Source organism: Sylvia atricapilla, chromosome 6 (assembly GCF_009819655.1).
Source record: "Sylvia atricapilla isolate bSylAtr1 chromosome 6, bSylAtr1.pri, whole genome shotgun sequence".
Lineage (NCBI taxonomy): Eukaryota > Metazoa > Chordata > Aves > Passeriformes > Sylviidae > Sylvia > Sylvia atricapilla.
This window is the reverse complement of record NC_089145.1, coordinates 25,124,271-25,142,290: the sequence shown is the minus strand read 5'-3', so window position 1 is coordinate 25,142,290 and position 18,020 is coordinate 25,124,271. Positions and strand designations below refer to the sequence as shown.

Sequence of the window (18,020 nt, the reverse complement as noted above, 5' to 3'; positions counted from 1 at the left end):
AGTTCAAGACTGGAGGTGCAGGTTGATAGCTTAGCCAGGCTGATCTGATGATTAACTGTTGCTAAGGCGTTCATGGGAGATTATTAACAGCAATATTTCTAATGTGCAAAATTATATCTGAAGCTGTCTCAATTCTGAAACCTTTAGACAAATGCCCATATGTAAGAAAGTTGGATGGGCATCTTCTCTTTTGAATATTTTCCTGTTATTGTCACTGTATTACCGATCTTCTTGCAGTGATGAAAGCGAAGATGGATTGGATGACAATCCTTTGCTGCCTCAGTCTGGGGATCCCATGATTCAAGTCAAGGAAGAGCCTCCAGACTCCTTGCTTGGAGAGTCTTCTGGAGCAGGGAATTCTGGGATGTTGAACACACATTCCCTGAATGGAGTACTCCAGCCAGGTAGGCATGTACTAGGTTGAATATCTGCTTTCTTTGGGTTAGTCTGGAAAAGCATTATTTCATAAGAACTTTTTTTTTTTTTCTCTGATCAGAAACAAAGTCTGAAAAAGGGAGCTTGTATAATTTTTCCAAACTGAAGAAAAGCAGAAAGTGGCTGAAGGTAAGAATACTGGAACGAAATGCAGCTATTGTGGAATCTGTGAGTAGAGTTACCTACCTAGCTATTCTCAGTCATTTACCAGCAGTCCTGGCTAACCAGGGAGGTCCCAGTTGACTGAAAGTCTGCAAACATGGCAACTATTTACAAGAAAAGCTGGTCAGACAACCTAGGGAACTACAGAACTGTCAGCCTGTCCTTGGTACTCTCTGAAATGTTATGGAACAGATCGTATTGAGTATCATCACACAGCATGTGGAAGATAACCAGAGGATCAGGCCCAGCCAGCATGAGTTTATGAAAGTCGGGTTCTGCTTGACCAACCTGATCATATTCTGTGACAAGGTGACCTGCCTAATGGATGAAGGAAGGGCTGTCGATGTCTGTCTAGACTTCAGTAAAGCCTTTGACACGATCTCCCACAGCATTTTCCTTGATGAAGTGACTGCTTATGTTTGGATGGGTGCATGGTTTACCAGGCAGAAACCTGTCTGGATGTGGTGCCTGTGGTGGTGCCTGGAGTTACATCGAGCTGGGGTCACTAGTGGTGATCCCCAGGGCTCAGTATCAGGCATGGTCCTGTTTATTGTCTTTATCAGTGATATGAATGGAGGGATCAAATGCACCCTCAGTTACTTGCAGACATGTTGTGTGGGAATGATCTGCTGAAGGGCAGGAAGGTTCTGCAGAATGGTCTGGGCAGGCTGGATTGTGGGCCAAGGCCAATTGCACAAGGTTCAACAAAGTGTGTGTCCTGCACTTGGGTCACAATACCCCCATGCAGCACTACAGGCTGGGGCAAGAGTGGTGGTAAAGCTGCGCAGCAGAAAAGGACCTGAGGGTGCTTTCTGACAGCAGCTGCACATGATCCAGTGTGTGTCCAGGTGGTCAAGAAGGCCAATGGCATCCTGGCCTGTGTCAGCAATAGTGTGGTCAGCAGGACCAAGGCAGTGATTTTCTTCCTGTACTCAACACTGGTGAGGCCATGCCTTGAACCCTGTGTCCAGTTTGGGCCTCTCACTATGAGAAAGACACTGAGATGCTGGAGTGTGTCCAGAGAAGGGCAACGGAGCTGGGGAAGGCTCTGGAGCACAAGTCTTAGGGGGAGCAGCTGAGGGAGCTGCAGGTATTAAGCCTGGAGAAAAGGAGGTTTAGGGGGAACTTTATTGTTCTCTACAACTCCCTGAAGGGAGATTGTAGTGAGGTGGGGATGAGTCTTTTCTCCCAAGTAACAAGCAACAGGGCAAGAGAAGTGTCCTCAAGTTGTGCCAGGGGAGGTTTAGATTATATATTGGTAGAATTTTCTTCACTGGGAAGGGTGGTCAGGCATTAGAACAGGCTCCCCAGGGAAATGTTGGAATCACCATCCCTGGAGAGGTCCAAAAGGCATGTGGATATGGTAGATATCCATGCAGTTTAGTAGTGGAGTGAGTTTACAGTTTAATTGGCAGTTAGTTTACATTCAGAATCTGAATTAATTTAGTACACTGTCCAAATTAAAGTAATCTATTATAAAATATATTAAATGGAGTTTTGGGGCTCAAATAAAAATTTCTTTTTAAGTTGAACTTTAAGTACAAGGTCTCAGTGAGATGGCAGAAGAGAGTGGAATGGTGGCTTTATGCCATCTTTGCATGTTCACTGTATTGTAGCCATCTCAAGTTAGAAGAAACATGCCGCCAGGAGGTCAAACAAGAGCCAACTGGCAGAAACTGATGCAGGTAGAAGTGGTAGAATAGTGAGACAAACCCTAAATGGGGTAGGGAAGCTCCTGCAAACCATACATCACAAAATACCCCTGCTGTTATCCTGGCTTTTCCCACTGCTGCTTTTCTGAGACCACAAACAAAGTGGACTAAAATGATTTAAGTATCACAAACTAACAGAAAACTACTTCCCTCCAAATCTGAAAATGTGTATTGAATTCAATGCTACTCAGGTCTGCTGTTCAGAAAACTATTTTCTATTAGTTATTTTAGATGAACACTTTGTAAGTGGTAAGTATTGTTGGGCCAGACCTGCACTCCTTTTATTAGGTGAGGGCTCAAGAGTGCTTTGCATAAATAAACGATTCAGCACAGTGATTTGGGATTGTTAAATTAGTTCTCATTTATTCTTGTTAGAGTATCCTTCTGAGTGATGATTCCAGTGACACAGAATCACCAAGTGATGAGGATGGAGAGGAGGAAGAAGAATTTTCTCTTTCAAGAGAGGAACTTCATGATATGCTGCGATTACACAAGTATAAAAAATTGCATCAAAGTAAATATAGCAAAGACAAAGAGGTAAAAAGTCAGAATTTTTACATTTCCTTGATTTTTATTCTTTCCTATAACTGCATTATTTTAACTGCTCTTATGTTTTTATCAAAACTCATATTTTTGTGGACTGGAAAATACACTCTGGTAGACAGTAACTGCCTAACATCACTTTTAGACAAGGGTTATTTAATCAATTGCATACATAGAATGAAAGATGCTGTGAATCTGTTAGTCATGTGTGTAACTTTGTACTGGCCCATGTTATATATAGTTTCCACAGTGCTCTGTCCTAGTCACTAGAGCAAATACTGGGTGTTAGAATGCAAGATTTGGATGATTTATATGCAATGTATATGAAAATGGAGATGCTGTGAGTTAAATTTTAATACAGATAGTAACTGCTATTCAAGTATATTTATATCATCATTGAAGTGATGAATAGTAAGATGATGTTTACAGTCTTGAAAGGGAGTACCTAGTTTACTACCTTGTCATTTTCTGCCATGAATTGAGGTTTTACTTGACTTTTTACTTTCTTTTTACCTTTCTTTTGTTTGTTTTGGATTTTCTTTTGATATTCTCGTTCTTTCCCTTAGAAGAAAATAGTCTGCTGCATTTTTGCATTTTTCTTAACATTAAGCCAAATTCTATGGCTGCTTCGATTCTAATAATATATTTTTTCAAATTATAAGAGCTTTTGCAGAAATGTTCACTGCTGATTTGAATTGCAGCAGAAAGTCTTAGATGAAGGAGGTTATCCTATTCTGTTACCAGAGAATGTGTCCGAAGTTAAAATTTGTCTTCCTGTTTTGTATTCTTTCTTAATTCCTCCAAAAGATTGAAGAAAAATTTTCCCACACAGGTCTTTGCTTCTCTCTGCTTCTTTCCTTTGTTTACTTGTGAAGCTCTGAACCAATATTGTGTTAGCTTCTTGAAATACTGCATAGCTACACAAATAGTCATACACCACATTTTTACACAGGTCATAATTTTGTTAGATTTTACACAAGTACTTATTTCCAGACTAGTAAAAAATAATATCCAGTGAAAGTAAGCATTGAGTGTCAGATCAGTAGTACGCAGTTATGGGGGTAGGGGAACATTTACCAGAAAAGTTTGTTTATGCTCATGGTCTCACTTTTCAAAAAATTTCTATTAACTTTGAAGCGTGCTTAGGTTTTAAATAGTTAATTTCTGAGCGGTACTGCCTTTAATTTGCCCATTTATGTGTAACCTGTGTAGAGTTCTTCAGTACTTCATTTGAATAATGCTGGGAATATACTGGCATTTTTCATCATTCAGAGGAAAAAATGCTGAGGCAGCTATATTTTTACTTGACAATCTGAGTGTTCAAGTTGTTTGTCCTTTTGGAAATCTTTTAAATCTGTCCTTTTACATCCTTTGGAATGATAAAGTGAAATGTATATAATTTGGGAATGCAAGCAAAACTAATTTTAGGTCCATAATTGGATCTCTTCGTGTAATGTGTTGTCTTGCTGGGCAGCACTTATATGGAAAGGACAGAGCAGTACGTTTTGAAAGTGCAACCTTCACTACCTGCTCTTCCCTCTTACTTAAGCAGGTGGGCTCAGTTCCCTCTGCAGAACTTGGAGGCCACCCCTGGGAGCAGTGGTTTCATTTTAGAAACTCTCTGATAATTGATAGCAAATGAAAAATATGGAGAAGTGCATGCTTCCTGGTCTCTTCTTTATGTTCAGGATGTGAGCTTGTTTAGGGCTGTCTCTGTTACTTGCTCACTCTGACCCTTCAGTTGCAGCAGTACCAGTACTACAGCGCGGGGCTGCTCTCTACCTACGACCCCTACTATGAGCAGCAGCGCCACCTGCTAGGGCCCAAGAAAAAGAAGTTTAAAGAAGAGAAAAAAATAAAAGGTAAAATCTCTAACTTTATGCTTTTAAATGGCTGCTGTGGTTTAACTTCTTTCCCAAGTTGTTTCCTTTGACTAAACGTAAATGTTCAAAACTTGTGGGTTTTGCAGGGAAATACCAAGTTCTGAGAAAGAAAAATGTTGTCAAAAAATACTGTGCTTTATCATCTGGCCTCTAGAAAGCTAGGGTGGGAAAAAAGTGTGTGACTGAAGAGTTCATGGCTTAAGGTTTTCTTTGTGGACCTTATTCAGTCATTTGGAATCCATAAACATTGTTTCATATCATGGTCTATTTACTCAGGAATATTTTGAAAACATGATAGGTCCTTGAAAAGTGTAAGAACTTACCCAGTACTTGCTGCAGTTATTCCTGAATATGTAGTTTTAGTGATCAGGAAGTTACAGGGAGTGAGAGTGTTTTCTGGAAAATAGAGGGAACACAGAGTTGATGTTTGATGTCAGTTAGAATAGAATTATATCTCTGACATAACAGTTGGAGTTTGTGATATGCACATTCGCCGGGAAGTACGGTGTCCTTTCTTCTTTGGGCTGGCAGTAGTTGTAAATCTTTAAGGAAGCAGAGAAGGCTATGAACTGTCAGAATAAGGTGATCTCTTATTACAAGTACTTAAGTTTGAGGTGTGTTTTAAAGGAGTTATTTCAGGCTGTCTTCCTTTCTTTTTGAAAGTTCCTTTAGCTGTGGTGTTTTTTTTCGTTCACCAATCTTGCAGCATCCATCATTTTGCATACAGTGAGCATTTTTAATATCTGATAGCAGTATCAGTTTCCTCTGAAAGCTGGTGACAAGACAACATGCCAATCTCTTTCAGTGCAATCTTCTTTTTGCTGAGGAGTTTGCTTTGAGACTTATTGTATCAAATAATAAGGTTGTCACCTTTAAATATCTTACATTTACTTATCTTTAGGTAGAATTTTGCCGCAAAGCAAGAAACATTGCACCAAGTCCTAGACATTTTAACTCTCAAGGCATGTTTCCCTGTGTGGAAGCAATTGCATTTCACCTCTGTTTCCATTACAAAGTAGTGAGGAAATATCTAGTAGTATAAATTAATTGTACTAGAATTGACAAACATAGATAAGTTTGGCTTTTTTGTTGGTTCCACATATAAATTGACTAGGAGAATTTACTGAGGAAAGGTGCCTGATTAAATGTGCCCCAAAAATAGGAATGTATTTTTATGATTGTTGTTGCTATGCAGGCAAGTTGAAAAAAGTAAAGAAAAAGAGGAGACGGGATGAAGAACTTTCTTCAGAGGAGTCACCACGACGTCACCATCACCAGACCAAAGTTTTTGCCAAGTTTTCCCACGACACACCACCACCTGGGTCCAAGAAAAAGCATTTGTCTATTGAGCAACTCAATGCACGTCGGCGGAAAGTGTGGCTTAGCATTGTTAAAAAGGAGTTGCCAAAGGTGAGCTTGGCTAACGGGAGTAGATCACTGATGATAGAAAAAAGTGAAATAGAAAATTTACTTTGTGGGGACTTGACACTTAGAAGAGCGGCGTAAAGTAAGACCTGATTTTTCTGGTGGTCGTCACTGACCTAACTGGAATTCTATAGTCTGTAAGCAAAGTGTAGTTGAAATATCACCAGTGGTACCTAAATGGATCATGCAGTGCTTTGCCATGGCTATTCAGTCCTTGGCAATGAAAAGTGCAGTAAGCTCTAGCAGCTACTCACACTGATTGACAGGATGGCCAGTATAGAGTAAACCAATATCTAGGTTTACACTAAAATTCAGAAATGGGGTATTTCAGTCACAGCACCTGTGTTTTTCAAACCTTACCTCAGAAACAGACTAAGGAAAAGTTTTTGTATCATTTACAGACCTGCTTCAGGCACATTTGAAACAGAAGGCTGGGTTCACTGTTGGTAGTTTTCTGAGTTGGTCAGAGCAGATGTTAGAACCTGCTTTTTGAAGTTCCCAGTTAACAGGCTTTAAATTCAAGGAAGTAACGAGTCATGACTGTATCATGCTTTATGAACTTAAAAGCCAAACAAAGGATATGAGCAGTGAGAGAGACCATATTTTTTCAAAGGATTAATGTTGATCACGTGAAGAACATAGGATACATAAATTCTTAACATCTTCGGAAACAGTGGAAAATGTTGTTTGCTTTAGTGATAAAAATGGAATAGGAGAACCCAGCTTTGCAGCAGTAGTAATTAAAGAAACAGTTGTGAAAAAGGAGGTGTTTTGTATGCTTCCGTCAGGATTTAGAATATATTTATATATGCCTTCAGTAATTTAAGGATGAAAAGCTGTTTCAGGCAAAATGAAGAATACTTACGGTCCTTATTCTCAATTATACAGTAGTGTGCATGATTAAAGTTGGCACATGAACCTGCTAAAGAGCAGATAGTGTTTTTTTTTTTAAATACTGTGAAGCCATTACCCTTTAATTAATTTAAAGGTTGTGTTCTTTTACAGGCATACAAACAGAAAGCTTCAGCCCGTAACCTCTTCCTAACCAACAGCAAAAAGGTAGGTGGTTTAGTTTCACACTGTTCCTCTACTGCGTGTAATAAGCAAACTGTAACCTCTTTATATTTATTCTGTTTCTTACAATACTGACTATACTAGCAGGGCAGTATAGAAGAAAGCACCATATACAAGTAATTGTGATTTATTATAAGGCTTTTCATTTTTTAGTTGTGTCATACTGTTTCATAAGCAGCAGATAAAACAAGCAACGTGAGTTCCTTTCATGAGATCTTTCTGGCTCTTGAAAGATTCAGTTTTTACATTTTAAATTTATTTATCTAGTGGCTTTGGTACACTTCGACTTTTGAGTTGCCCATCTATCCACTACTTAAAACTTACTGGTTTTAAGCATTTTGGTTGAAATCAGAGGGAGTCATGGAATATGAAGTGCTTTAATTTAAATAAATATGTAGAGAACCTGAGATTAAAAATGGAGCAGTTTTCAGCTTAAGTGATTGCAAAAGCAATCCATCTTCTCATCAGTCTTCTCTGACAATCAACATTGTTTCTACCTAGAGAACATCACTTACAAACGCTGGGTAACTGCTTTCTGATCAGTTTCCAAGGGTTATGCTCAAGTGTCTGATTCATTAATGTGGCTAATGATGAAAAGATAACCAAGTATATGACTGAGAAGACAAGGTGGTGTAGAAAATTTCCTGTTCTGTATATACATTATTGAGAAAGGGAGCATTTTCTATGTAAGGGATGCAGAAAATGGGACTTGCTTGTATGTTTAAGAAACTTGGCCAGTAGGATTTACATTTTCTAAAATTTCACTTTTTTTTGCCTTCATTTTGTTCTAGCATTTGAAATCTGTGTGTTAGAATTGTTGATGTGCAAATTTTAGTAGAAGAAAAGACCTTTTTTAGTTACAGACTAAAAAACTCAGCAATTTTGATCATTGTTACAATAACATCAAATTATTTCTACTAGAACAAAAAATTTACATTTTCTTATGCTTCATGAAATAATAGCAAAACTGTAGACTGCTCCTTCACTTTTCTGTGTATTAATGTGAACAGGATTGTGTTCCACCAATACTGCTATTGCAGCGTTCTTAATTATATTCTTATTGAAAAGTAAGAAAATAACTCCAGAAAAGTGTCAAGAAATAGGTGAGTCAGAACTGTAGGCAAGCCTTGAATTTTGTACTTCTGAGTCCATTTCAAGGACCTATCCATCAGATCAACCTTCTAAGTATTATGCCATGCTGAAACTATCTTCAGATTTTGTCCACCATCTCAGAATTTTTTGGGAAGATTTCATCATCTCACGCCATTTCAAAAGTATTGCTGCTGAGTAAAGTATCAGACTTGGTTATAATGAAATCTGATATTGTTTATTGCTGGCTTTCTTTACAATATGTCCATTTTACCACTTTTCCCCAACCTTCTTTCCCTCTAGCTTGCACACCAGTGCATGAGGGAGGTACGCAGAGCTGCTCTCCAAGCGCAGAAAAATTGTAAGGAAACTCTACCACGAGCACGTCGTCTCACCAAGGAGATGCTTCTCTATTGGAAAAAGTATGAAAAGGTGGAAAAAGAGCATCGGAAACGAGCTGAGAAAGAGGCTCTGGAGCAACGCAAGCTGGATGAGGAGATGAGAGAGGTACAGCAAAATCACAGATTGCTGATAGTTAATATGCTGAGGAGTCACAGAAGCAACTGGATAATGCGAGTGTCTGAATTCAAGCCTTGAAATTCAGTTCTTTGTTCTGTTTCAGTGCTATTCCACATATTTCTTCTGCTCTCTTATTTTTCTTAACATAATTATTCTAATGTTAACAAGAGATGATTAAAAAAGAAACCCTTCAAACTGCATAAATTCTTTATAATTGAGTGAAAATAAGGAAGGAATTAGAGAAGCAGTGCATGTCTCACAGACATACACAGCTCAGTTGGTAAAGGCCAATGGTTTGTGATGGTTTGTACATCTTTCTGGGTCCAGAAGGGAAGACACTTTCATTGACATTGAGTTTTTTCCTCTCCATTTTTTTCCTTGCTGTAAGCTGATACTGTAATTTATGTATGGGACACAGATTTTTTTTTCTGTGCTTGTTTTTCTGTTGGCCAGCTAGCAACTTCCTGAACTGCATTACAGAGTAAAAGGGATTGAATTTGAGGAAGTTTCCTTGTAAAAACTCTCTAGTGAATCTGTGGTTGTTACGTTAGGTGTGTATACCTTATATGAGAAAAGAATGAATCTTTAGAATGCCTTATATTTCGTTTTATGCTTAAATGATGCTTGTATTTTTTGCGTTCCTCTGTTTCTTGCAGATTCATAAGGATTTTGTGACGTTTTCTGCTCACTTAGGTTGATAGGCAGATATTAACAGTTGCAATTTTTTGCCAGAGCCTAAGGGTGAACTGCAAGGTCTTGCTGAATGCTAAGTAATGATAGTATCTCAGCTGTATTACCTATTGATGTATTTCTTGTGTACTACCATAATTCCCCCTACTAATAAGTAACAGAATGTGGGAGTGAGGTTGCCATGAGAGCATTTCTTAATTGCTGAGTTCCTTTACTTTGGTCACTAAAGTTGTGCAATTTTTTGTTGATATTTTATTTTTTCAGTATAAACAAAACTTTTAAACTTTCTTTTATTAGATTATGGTGGGTTTTGTCTTGATTACTGAATTAAAAAAAAACTTTTCATTTACAACAGTTTTATATTTTAATATAGATATTTGTGGAGTTCTTATTGTTCTTATGTGCAGCTAATAACGTAGCACTTAGCAAAGTGATATGCTCAACATAATCTAGTTAGATTAGATATTGATACATTATTAGATTAATCTTTTTTGTTTAATTATATTTTTAACATTGAACTTTTGTCCTGTCTCTTTTTTCCCTTCTTCTGTTTTTGATAAATGCTCTTCTCCTAGGCTAAGAGACAGCAGCGCAAGCTTAACTTCCTGATCACCCAGACTGAATTATATGCCCATTTTATGAGTCGTAAACGAGATATTGGCCATGATGGGATACAGGAGGAAATCCTGCGTAAACTGGAAGACAGCTCTACCCAAAGGCAGATTGATATTGGTGGAGGAGTAGTGGTCAACATAACCCAAGAAGATTATGGTACGTGGTTCATCTACAGTTGTTCCCTTTCCTTCCACTCTTCTGAAATTTACTGTACTCTCTGTGTTACTGTACATACTTGACAGTTTGAAGCACAGCATCCTTCTCTGCAATTATTGGAATTTATCTGTTTGTTTGGGTGGTTAGTACTGCAGAGCTCTAACATGGGTGTGGTGTTTTCAGATAGCAACTATTACAAGGCACAAGCTCTGAAGAATGCTGAGGATGCCTACCAGATTCATCAAGCCCGGGTATGTATTTTTTGTATCCATGAAGTAGAAAAACAAGCAAAGTAATTGCAGAGGCAACAGTACCAGGACCTTCATAGCAGCCAAGTCAAATAGGTTAATCCAGGGGCCAGATTTGAATTTAATTCCATTGACACATTTTGTGCTAAACGAGTAGAAAACCATAGTATAAAGATTTGGGCTATAGGAACAGGCTCATTTTCTTTTTGTTTTTGACAAGTATTGTATCTTAATGTGAACTGTAAAGCCTTTTACACTACAGTTTCTTGATAAGTTAATACTCTCACCACCTTATGCATACCCTCCTCTTCCTGTTCAGACCAGATCATTTGATGAAGATGCAAAGGAGAGCCGGGCAGCTGCTCTACGGGCTGCTAACAAGTCTGGTACTGGCTTTGGAGAGAGCTACAGTTTAGCAAATCCATCTATCCGAGCAGGAGAAGATATTCCACAGCCTACCATTTTCAATGGAAAACTGAAAGGTTATCAACTGAAAGGCATGAATTGGCTGGCCAACTTATATGAGCAGGTATATTAGTCTATCTTGCTGTAAGCTCCCACAACACATCTTGCAAATTTTTATAACTTCTGGGATTATTTTAAGTCATTGGAGTAAAGTTGGCCAAAAGAATCTCCTGTTTTTAAAAATAGACTATAGTTGATCTTTAATGTATTTGGAAGAAGGAAAAAATATTAGGTAGGCCACATACTAGTGTTCTTGATTATTTAGGATGTAAGGGCTTTGACTGGGGCATTGAGTTCAGTATTCTTTGCATGGTTTATACACCTGTTTATCACTTAGATCATACATGGAGGAGACCTTTCCTGCTTGGAGTTGCATACTGTTTCAGGCTTGGGTCAGCTGAAAAACTGCATGCAGTCTTGTCCTTGTGAGTGTGCCCAGGTCACAATGGGATCATGAAGTGCAAAGAAGCTATGGGGAAAAATTAGATTGAGAGATCAATGAAATACAGTTGAGATCAGTTACGTCTCAGGAGCAGATGTAAGAGATGATAAAGTTTCAGAGTGTTGGACTTGTTACAGTGGGGCTGTTCTTCCAGTTGTTTGTAGATTAAAAAGTAGTAAAGCGAAGGTGTTTATTTATGGATCTTTTTCAGGGCATCAATGGAATCCTGGCAGATGAAATGGGTCTGGGTAAAACAGTACAAAGTATTGCTCTCCTTGCACATCTGGCTGAGGTAGGTGGATTATAGCTTGTTCCTGGGTAGTATGCTTGATAGAAGATGCCAACTTTTCACATATTGGAAATTAATTTCGGATTATAAATTTTAAATGTCTTAAAAGGTATTTTATACATTGTTTTCAAGTGGAACCATTGAAATAGTTATAAATATGTATGTCAATTTTTATTTATATGGGGTTTTAATTTATTCACGGAGTAATATTTTCTCACTTGCACTGAATATAAAAGCCTCAGGAGAGAACACATTGTATACTTGAAGGTTCACTGAGTTTTAGAGATCAAAGTGCTCAAATTGTGAGCTTTTTGGCAATTCGCATTAATTTCCATATTCTAGTGGGATTTTTTAGGAAGCATAGTGATTTTTCTGTGCCAGGGCAGACAAACAAAATAGAATACGCAACAGAAACTTACTTCTTAATGCAGAAATAAATATATTTATTTCAAAAAATAAAGGTCTTGATTACAATCCAGTCACTTGCCCTAAATAGAAGATATCAATGAAGCAAAGTTAGCTGCAGTAGTGACCAAGTGACAGTTGTGTGCATTTCTTTGTTACTGGTACTGTTGGACAAAATACTGTAAAGGTGTGCAGAGCTGAAGGTTCTTGAGCTCATCTGTATGGAAGGAGTAACAAGATAAACTTGTCTTCCTGTGACACTGCACCTTGAAGTTTTTGCAAGGTTAAATAGGGCTTTATTCTTCTGCCTCTCCCTTAGGAAGTCCAGCTTCTAACTGCTAATGTATTAATGGATCAACTCAGTTATTCGCCAGAGAGTACTGTAATTGGTGATGTGGCAGAGCAAAGACTGCAATGGCACCTGGAGTTCTTTTCCTTATCAAAATGACTGGGGCTGTTTGTGACATAAAGGTGGCAGCTCTCTGAAACAAAGGAATTTGTTCTGGGAAAAACTTCGCTGATATGAAATAAGTCTTGGTTAAATATTAGATCTTCTCTCTTTGATTTTGTACCACCCTACTGTGCTGGGAGAGCTTTGCTATGTTGCATACAGTTCCCTCTCATGTAGCCATTGTCATTTAGTAGATGTAAAGCCATATCAAACCATCTCTATATTACTTTCCTTAAATTATTTTTTTAATTTAATTTTTTATGTGTGTTTTTCAGAGGGAGAACATCTGGGGACCTTTTTTAATAATTTCACCTGCCTCTACTCTGAACAATTGGCACCAGGAGTTTGCCAGATTTGTACCTAAATTTAAGGTAATAAGCATGTCCGAGGAAGTTCTTCCTGATTTCTCAGGAGCAAACCATTTTGTTTTCTTGAGTTCTGTATAACATCTGGGTGCTTATTAACCTTGGAGTATGAAACTCTGTAATGAGCTTGTTCCTGGTATTTTTTCCATAATTCTGTGTTTTTTTCTGGAGTTTTTGGTTATCTAGGACTTCAAAATATTCTTACTTTAATCACATGACTTTCATTTTGCATCAGCCTTAAGACACCTTCTCAGTAAGGAACTGTAGCATGTTAGCAACTGGACATACAATTTTAACAGGTCTAGCAGCAGAACCAAGGATTCTGTAACAAGTTTTATATAATTTATTTAGGGTTAAAACTGTGTTTTCAGTCATTCATATGAATTTGAGTCAGATGAAGATTATATGTGAATAAATGCTAAACAGATAAAGAGAGAAGCAAAATGCAGTTATTACAGAAAAATAAAAGAACCATGGACATACAATTAATAATCAAGAAAAAGGAGAGAAGTGAACACAAATAGATGAGAACAAAAAGATTGGAAGAAAACAAATAGAGTTTTTCAGGTATATTATGATTGTGAAAACACATTAAATAGAAATATGAAGTAAATAGTAAATAGGAAGCAAGGACCTATCAGTTACTGAAAAACAAGCTGCTTACCTGTCACCTGGTGGAAAATATTGACGTGTTGCAAAAGAAAATTTGAAAAGAAATTGTACTGCTAAAACAGTAAAAATTTCCAAATTCAGAATAGACAAAAATGTCAGAAGCTTGCGGTTACATCTGCAAAGAGGAATAGATCATAGTTTAAGTAGTTAGGTTGTTAACATAGTAACCTTTGATATGAAGAAGTCTTGATTGATTTTTTTTGAAACATCAGATTTTCCTTTTTACAGAAAACAATAGAAGACACCTAGTTATGGGTAACCAGTATAACAGTAACATCAGGCTAATTGTTTGAATGTCTTGGCTACTTTAAAAAGTGCAGGGAAAAAACTTTGAACGTATTACTGTAAGTGATACTTGATTTTTTGATCTGGGGCAAGGCAAAATTAAAGGACTTAGCTTTTACCCAATGGTTTGCTTTGGAGATCCCTGATGGGACCATATGTTGGTCGTAGTGTTGTGTAGTTTGAGGTATCTGTATGAGAAGTTATGCTAGATCACAGTTCAATACTGGACTATTCAAATTACTTGTATTTTGGAATAAATTTGCATTACCAAGCCTTAAAGCAACCAATAAAGAAATACATACACTTGCGTTATTGAGGAGGTACTCAAAAGGAAAAAAAAAAGCCAAGACAACCTAAAAATAATCCATTCATGTCTTTCCATAGCCCAAAATAACAGAGACTCTTGATTAGAAAACTTGAGAGCTGTCGGCCGTTGTATCTGCTTTCTCTCACTTCCTTTGATCAGTTCACTGTATAGAATAAGCAAGCAACTGTTTATGCTTTCTCCTTCTTAGGAATGATATAGAGCAAATGTTTGAAAAATGCAGTCAGAGTGCTTGTGAAAAGATAGTTTTCTCTTTTTTGACTTAAACCTCAAACTGTTTATATCATTGTATAGCTGTTCTTTGGCATGCTGATCTTATTGCATGCTGATGTTTACCTCATCCATGAAACAAAACATATTTTAAAAAGTTTTCTAAACTTACTGTCACATGTTTACAACTTCAATCAGTCTTTTTCAACCAGTTTTGTTTCTGCCTCTAATCATACAGCAGTGTGCAGTCAGTTCTGCTTGTAGTAAACCACAGTGTATTTATGTCAATGGCAGAATATGTAAACTAAAAGACAAATCACTTTTCTATCAGCCTGGTTGTTTTACAAGTATCCTTATTTCAGAATCGTAGGAAGAGTATTCATTTAAAGGCTTTTAGAATCTGTCAGTTGAAGTTGTAAGACTTTTCACCACCTCAGAAAGCAGCATTTTCTCTCCCTCCCTCAGTCTTGGCTGACTGTAAGTCCTTCCACCAGGCAGGAGATGGCAGTACAATGTTATTGACCAGTGATGGGAGTCAGTGCTCTGCAAAGGTCTGAGTAGTAGGACTCATGCAATTTTGAACTGCAGATACAGTTTAATAGATTTCTCTGGCACTAGTGCTTGCTTTTAAAATTCTTATATTAAATATATCCAGGCCAGAAATTTTAACTTCATCTCAGGTTTTGAGGGTCAGTTCTGAAATAGAAAAGCAACAGGACTATGTGAGTTGTTAAACAGGCAACAAGCCCTCTAGTCCTCTAGGTTTAACTATAGCAGTTGAGTGCAGACCTCTTTCTGCCATAAGCAAAGTATCATTTTTAATTTTTAGAAAAACCTGACTAGAAGGTTTGTACTAAATGCTAATGGGCATTTTTAGAGTCTTAGCATTCTTTGATTAGGCTAAGTACTTTATACTTTTTCCTGGAATGCTCTTTTTCAAAGTATTTTCAAATGTTTTCTGATTTTTCTCAGTGGTAAAAAAGATAATTTCCCTTTTTGTTGTTTTGGAGAAGGAGGTATGTAATTTCGTAGACTACAGACTGAAATTTCAGGGCTGATATCCTTATTTGAAAATAATGTCTTTCTATTTTTTTTTTTAAATTTTTTTTTTTTACTGTTTCAGGTGCTACCTTACTGGGGAAATCCCCATGATAGAAAGGTGATCAGAAAGTTCTGGAGTCAGGTAATGCCACCACAAATGTGTGCTTTGACTGTCTTTCTTTGTGCAGAGTAAACCAGAAACTATTGCTATACATCACCAAACTAAACTAATGTGCAGATGCAGAGTTTCTTCATTCCTGTAGTAGCATTTTCTCTTGTGCTAAAGAGCAATACCATACAGGGCAATTCAATGCAGTGTGGAGTTCGGATGAAAAACTAGAGCTCTGTAAATAAAGCAGGAAGTTTCAGTGTCAAGGACTATTCATTCTGTTTCTATTCATCCTGAGTAACCTAACTCAGGATGCCCCAATCCAGAATCCCTGCTGTTCTGTGGAGATTGTTCGTTATTTAACAATAGCAATTTGTAGGGTTCAGCACCCAGGTCTTGTCTTCCACATTAAGAAGTGTCTGAAATTGTTCAAGGGCTGAAGTCCAGGTCCACCAGTTGAGTAACTGTGATATAATTAATTTTAAAAGTCAGCTGAGGAAAATGTAACAGTAATGAGAAGATTGTAGAACAGAAGTCTGAAATTACAGTGAACTCTCAACAATGTTTTTACATTATGTGGACATTTGTTTCTCCTTTTGCGGTTTTAGAAGACATTGTATACTCAGGATGCTCCTTTCCACGTGGTAATTACCAGCTACCAGCTGGTAGTGCAGGACGTGAAGTATTTCCAGCGAGTGAAGTGGCAGTATATGGTGCTGGATGAAGCACAAGCACTCAAGAGTAGTTCCAGGTAATAAACTAACTGGAAACAAAATCTTTTCTGTGGATCAGGCTCTTGGAGGAATATCAAGAAAGCATCAAGAGAACACTGATAGAAGTTAAAATTGACACCCATAACACCCCTATAAGCATCTAACCTAGTTGAATATCTACATAACTTTCTGACACTGCATTGATCCATTATGGTTTTTTGCATTTAGATTTTCCAAATATGTAAAATGTAATTAAAAGGTAGCTCTGGAGCAGAAACTTCTGTGGAGCACAGGGCAGTTAAAACAGTGTGAAATGTTCACTTTCCTTCCTGACTACTCACCGAATTCTGCCTGGTAAATGGTCTCTAGTCTTTAGCTTATATTGCTTATATTGGCTCCATTAAGTGCAGTATTTTGATTCCTTATTCAGTGGCACTTGTAGACAAGAATGAAGGTTAGAACCCCATGACTACTGTTGGCTGCAGTAAAGCACAATTTGTGTCATGAGACTGTGCCAGAAAATTTTCTGGGTGTGTGGTTTTTTTGTGGTTTTTTTTTTTTTAAGTAATGAATTTGTCTGTCTTTATTTCTGCAATTGCTTTCCCATAACCTTTGTCCAAGTTGCCATTGTACACAGTAAGTTGAGGACTGCTTTATGTGCAGGCTTATTCTGACCATAGTTTGTCTCTAGAGCATTCTTGGGAAGCCACCCCTCTAAGAGGATTTTAATGTATAGCTCAGCAGTCCTGCCACAGTAGCCTATACACTTCCTCTTGTGAAGTCTGAAAAATACATGACATTCTGATTCCAAGTACCTGTTTTATTTTGGAAAGTTAATTATTCTGATAATGAGATTTTATTAGTAAGCATTTGTTTTAAAAATGAGTAAAAAAGATACTTGGAAAAATAAAATAAATTACACTTTTTTGCCTTTTTTTTTTTTTTTAATTGGGAAAAGGCTACTTTTTCCTGTAGTTGTCTTTTGAAAGACTGGGGAACAGCTGCAGTAGTTTTGTCCAATGACTTCCAAAGATCATTTGGGAAACTCACTGGAAGCAATTTGCTTTAAAATACCTTATGTTTCATATCATTCTACAATTTTCTCTAGAAATGATTTTTCTTGCTTTTATTCACCAGTGTTCGTTGGAAGATCCTACTACAGTTCCAGTGTCGAAACAGATTGTTGTTGACTGGGACCCCAATCCAGAACACGATGGCTGAGGTATTTGGGAGCTCACAAGAGTGCATTTTCTTTATAACAAGGATACATACTAAATACATGTGAACAGTTGAGAAACCTGTTGTATTTTTGTGATTTTGAAATCGTGCTTGTAGCAAACCACTGGCAAACAAACATGGATCAGCTCTGGGAGGGAGAAATATGGAAACTTGCCACACATTCAAGTAAAAGTAAAACTAAAGATATTTGAAGTAATACTTAGGGTATAGGATGAAATCTAATTTTGGTGACTTTTCTTTTTGTTGGCTGAAGTAATAATGCTGTGTTTTTCACTGCCTTTTAATGGGGTTTTGTTGACATTTGTGGCATTTTGGGGGGATGCAGGAAGAAAATACAGCTGGGGTTTTGTTTAATTTTGCTATGTCTCATGATCTAGTAAAGGGATTTTGCTTATCATTTGCAAGATTTTGGGTTCCTGAATTACCTTGTCCACAATAGGATGACTTTTGCTAATCCG

At 37.4% G+C, this 18,020-nt stretch overlaps 1 protein-coding gene across 3 annotated transcripts in view; it reads left to right on the top strand.

Annotated features, from left to right (window-relative positions):
- INO80 (INO80 complex ATPase subunit) overlaps window positions 1-18,020 on the top strand; it is a 65,219-nt gene that overhangs the window by 8,732 nt on the left and 38,467 nt on the right. For all 3 annotated transcript variants that reach the window (XM_066321219.1, XM_066321217.1, XM_066321218.1), the window contains exons 3-17: window positions 238-404; window positions 497-564; window positions 2,685-2,846; window positions 4,594-4,714; window positions 5,931-6,145; window positions 7,166-7,219; window positions 8,627-8,830; window positions 10,108-10,303; window positions 10,487-10,554; window positions 10,871-11,080; window positions 11,670-11,750; window positions 12,879-12,974; window positions 15,584-15,643; window positions 16,219-16,361; window positions 17,461-17,545. In XM_066321219.1, the coding sequence (XP_066177316.1) occupies window positions 238-404; window positions 497-564; window positions 2,685-2,846; window positions 4,594-4,714; window positions 5,931-6,145; window positions 7,166-7,219; window positions 8,627-8,830; window positions 10,108-10,303; window positions 10,487-10,554; window positions 10,871-11,080; window positions 11,670-11,750; window positions 12,879-12,974; window positions 15,584-15,643; window positions 16,219-16,361; window positions 17,461-17,545 (1,930 nt within the window). The remainder of the gene's footprint in view (window positions 1-237; window positions 405-496; window positions 565-2,684; window positions 2,847-4,593; window positions 4,715-5,930; window positions 6,146-7,165; window positions 7,220-8,626; window positions 8,831-10,107; window positions 10,304-10,486; window positions 10,555-10,870; window positions 11,081-11,669; window positions 11,751-12,878; window positions 12,975-15,583; window positions 15,644-16,218; window positions 16,362-17,460; window positions 17,546-18,020) is intronic.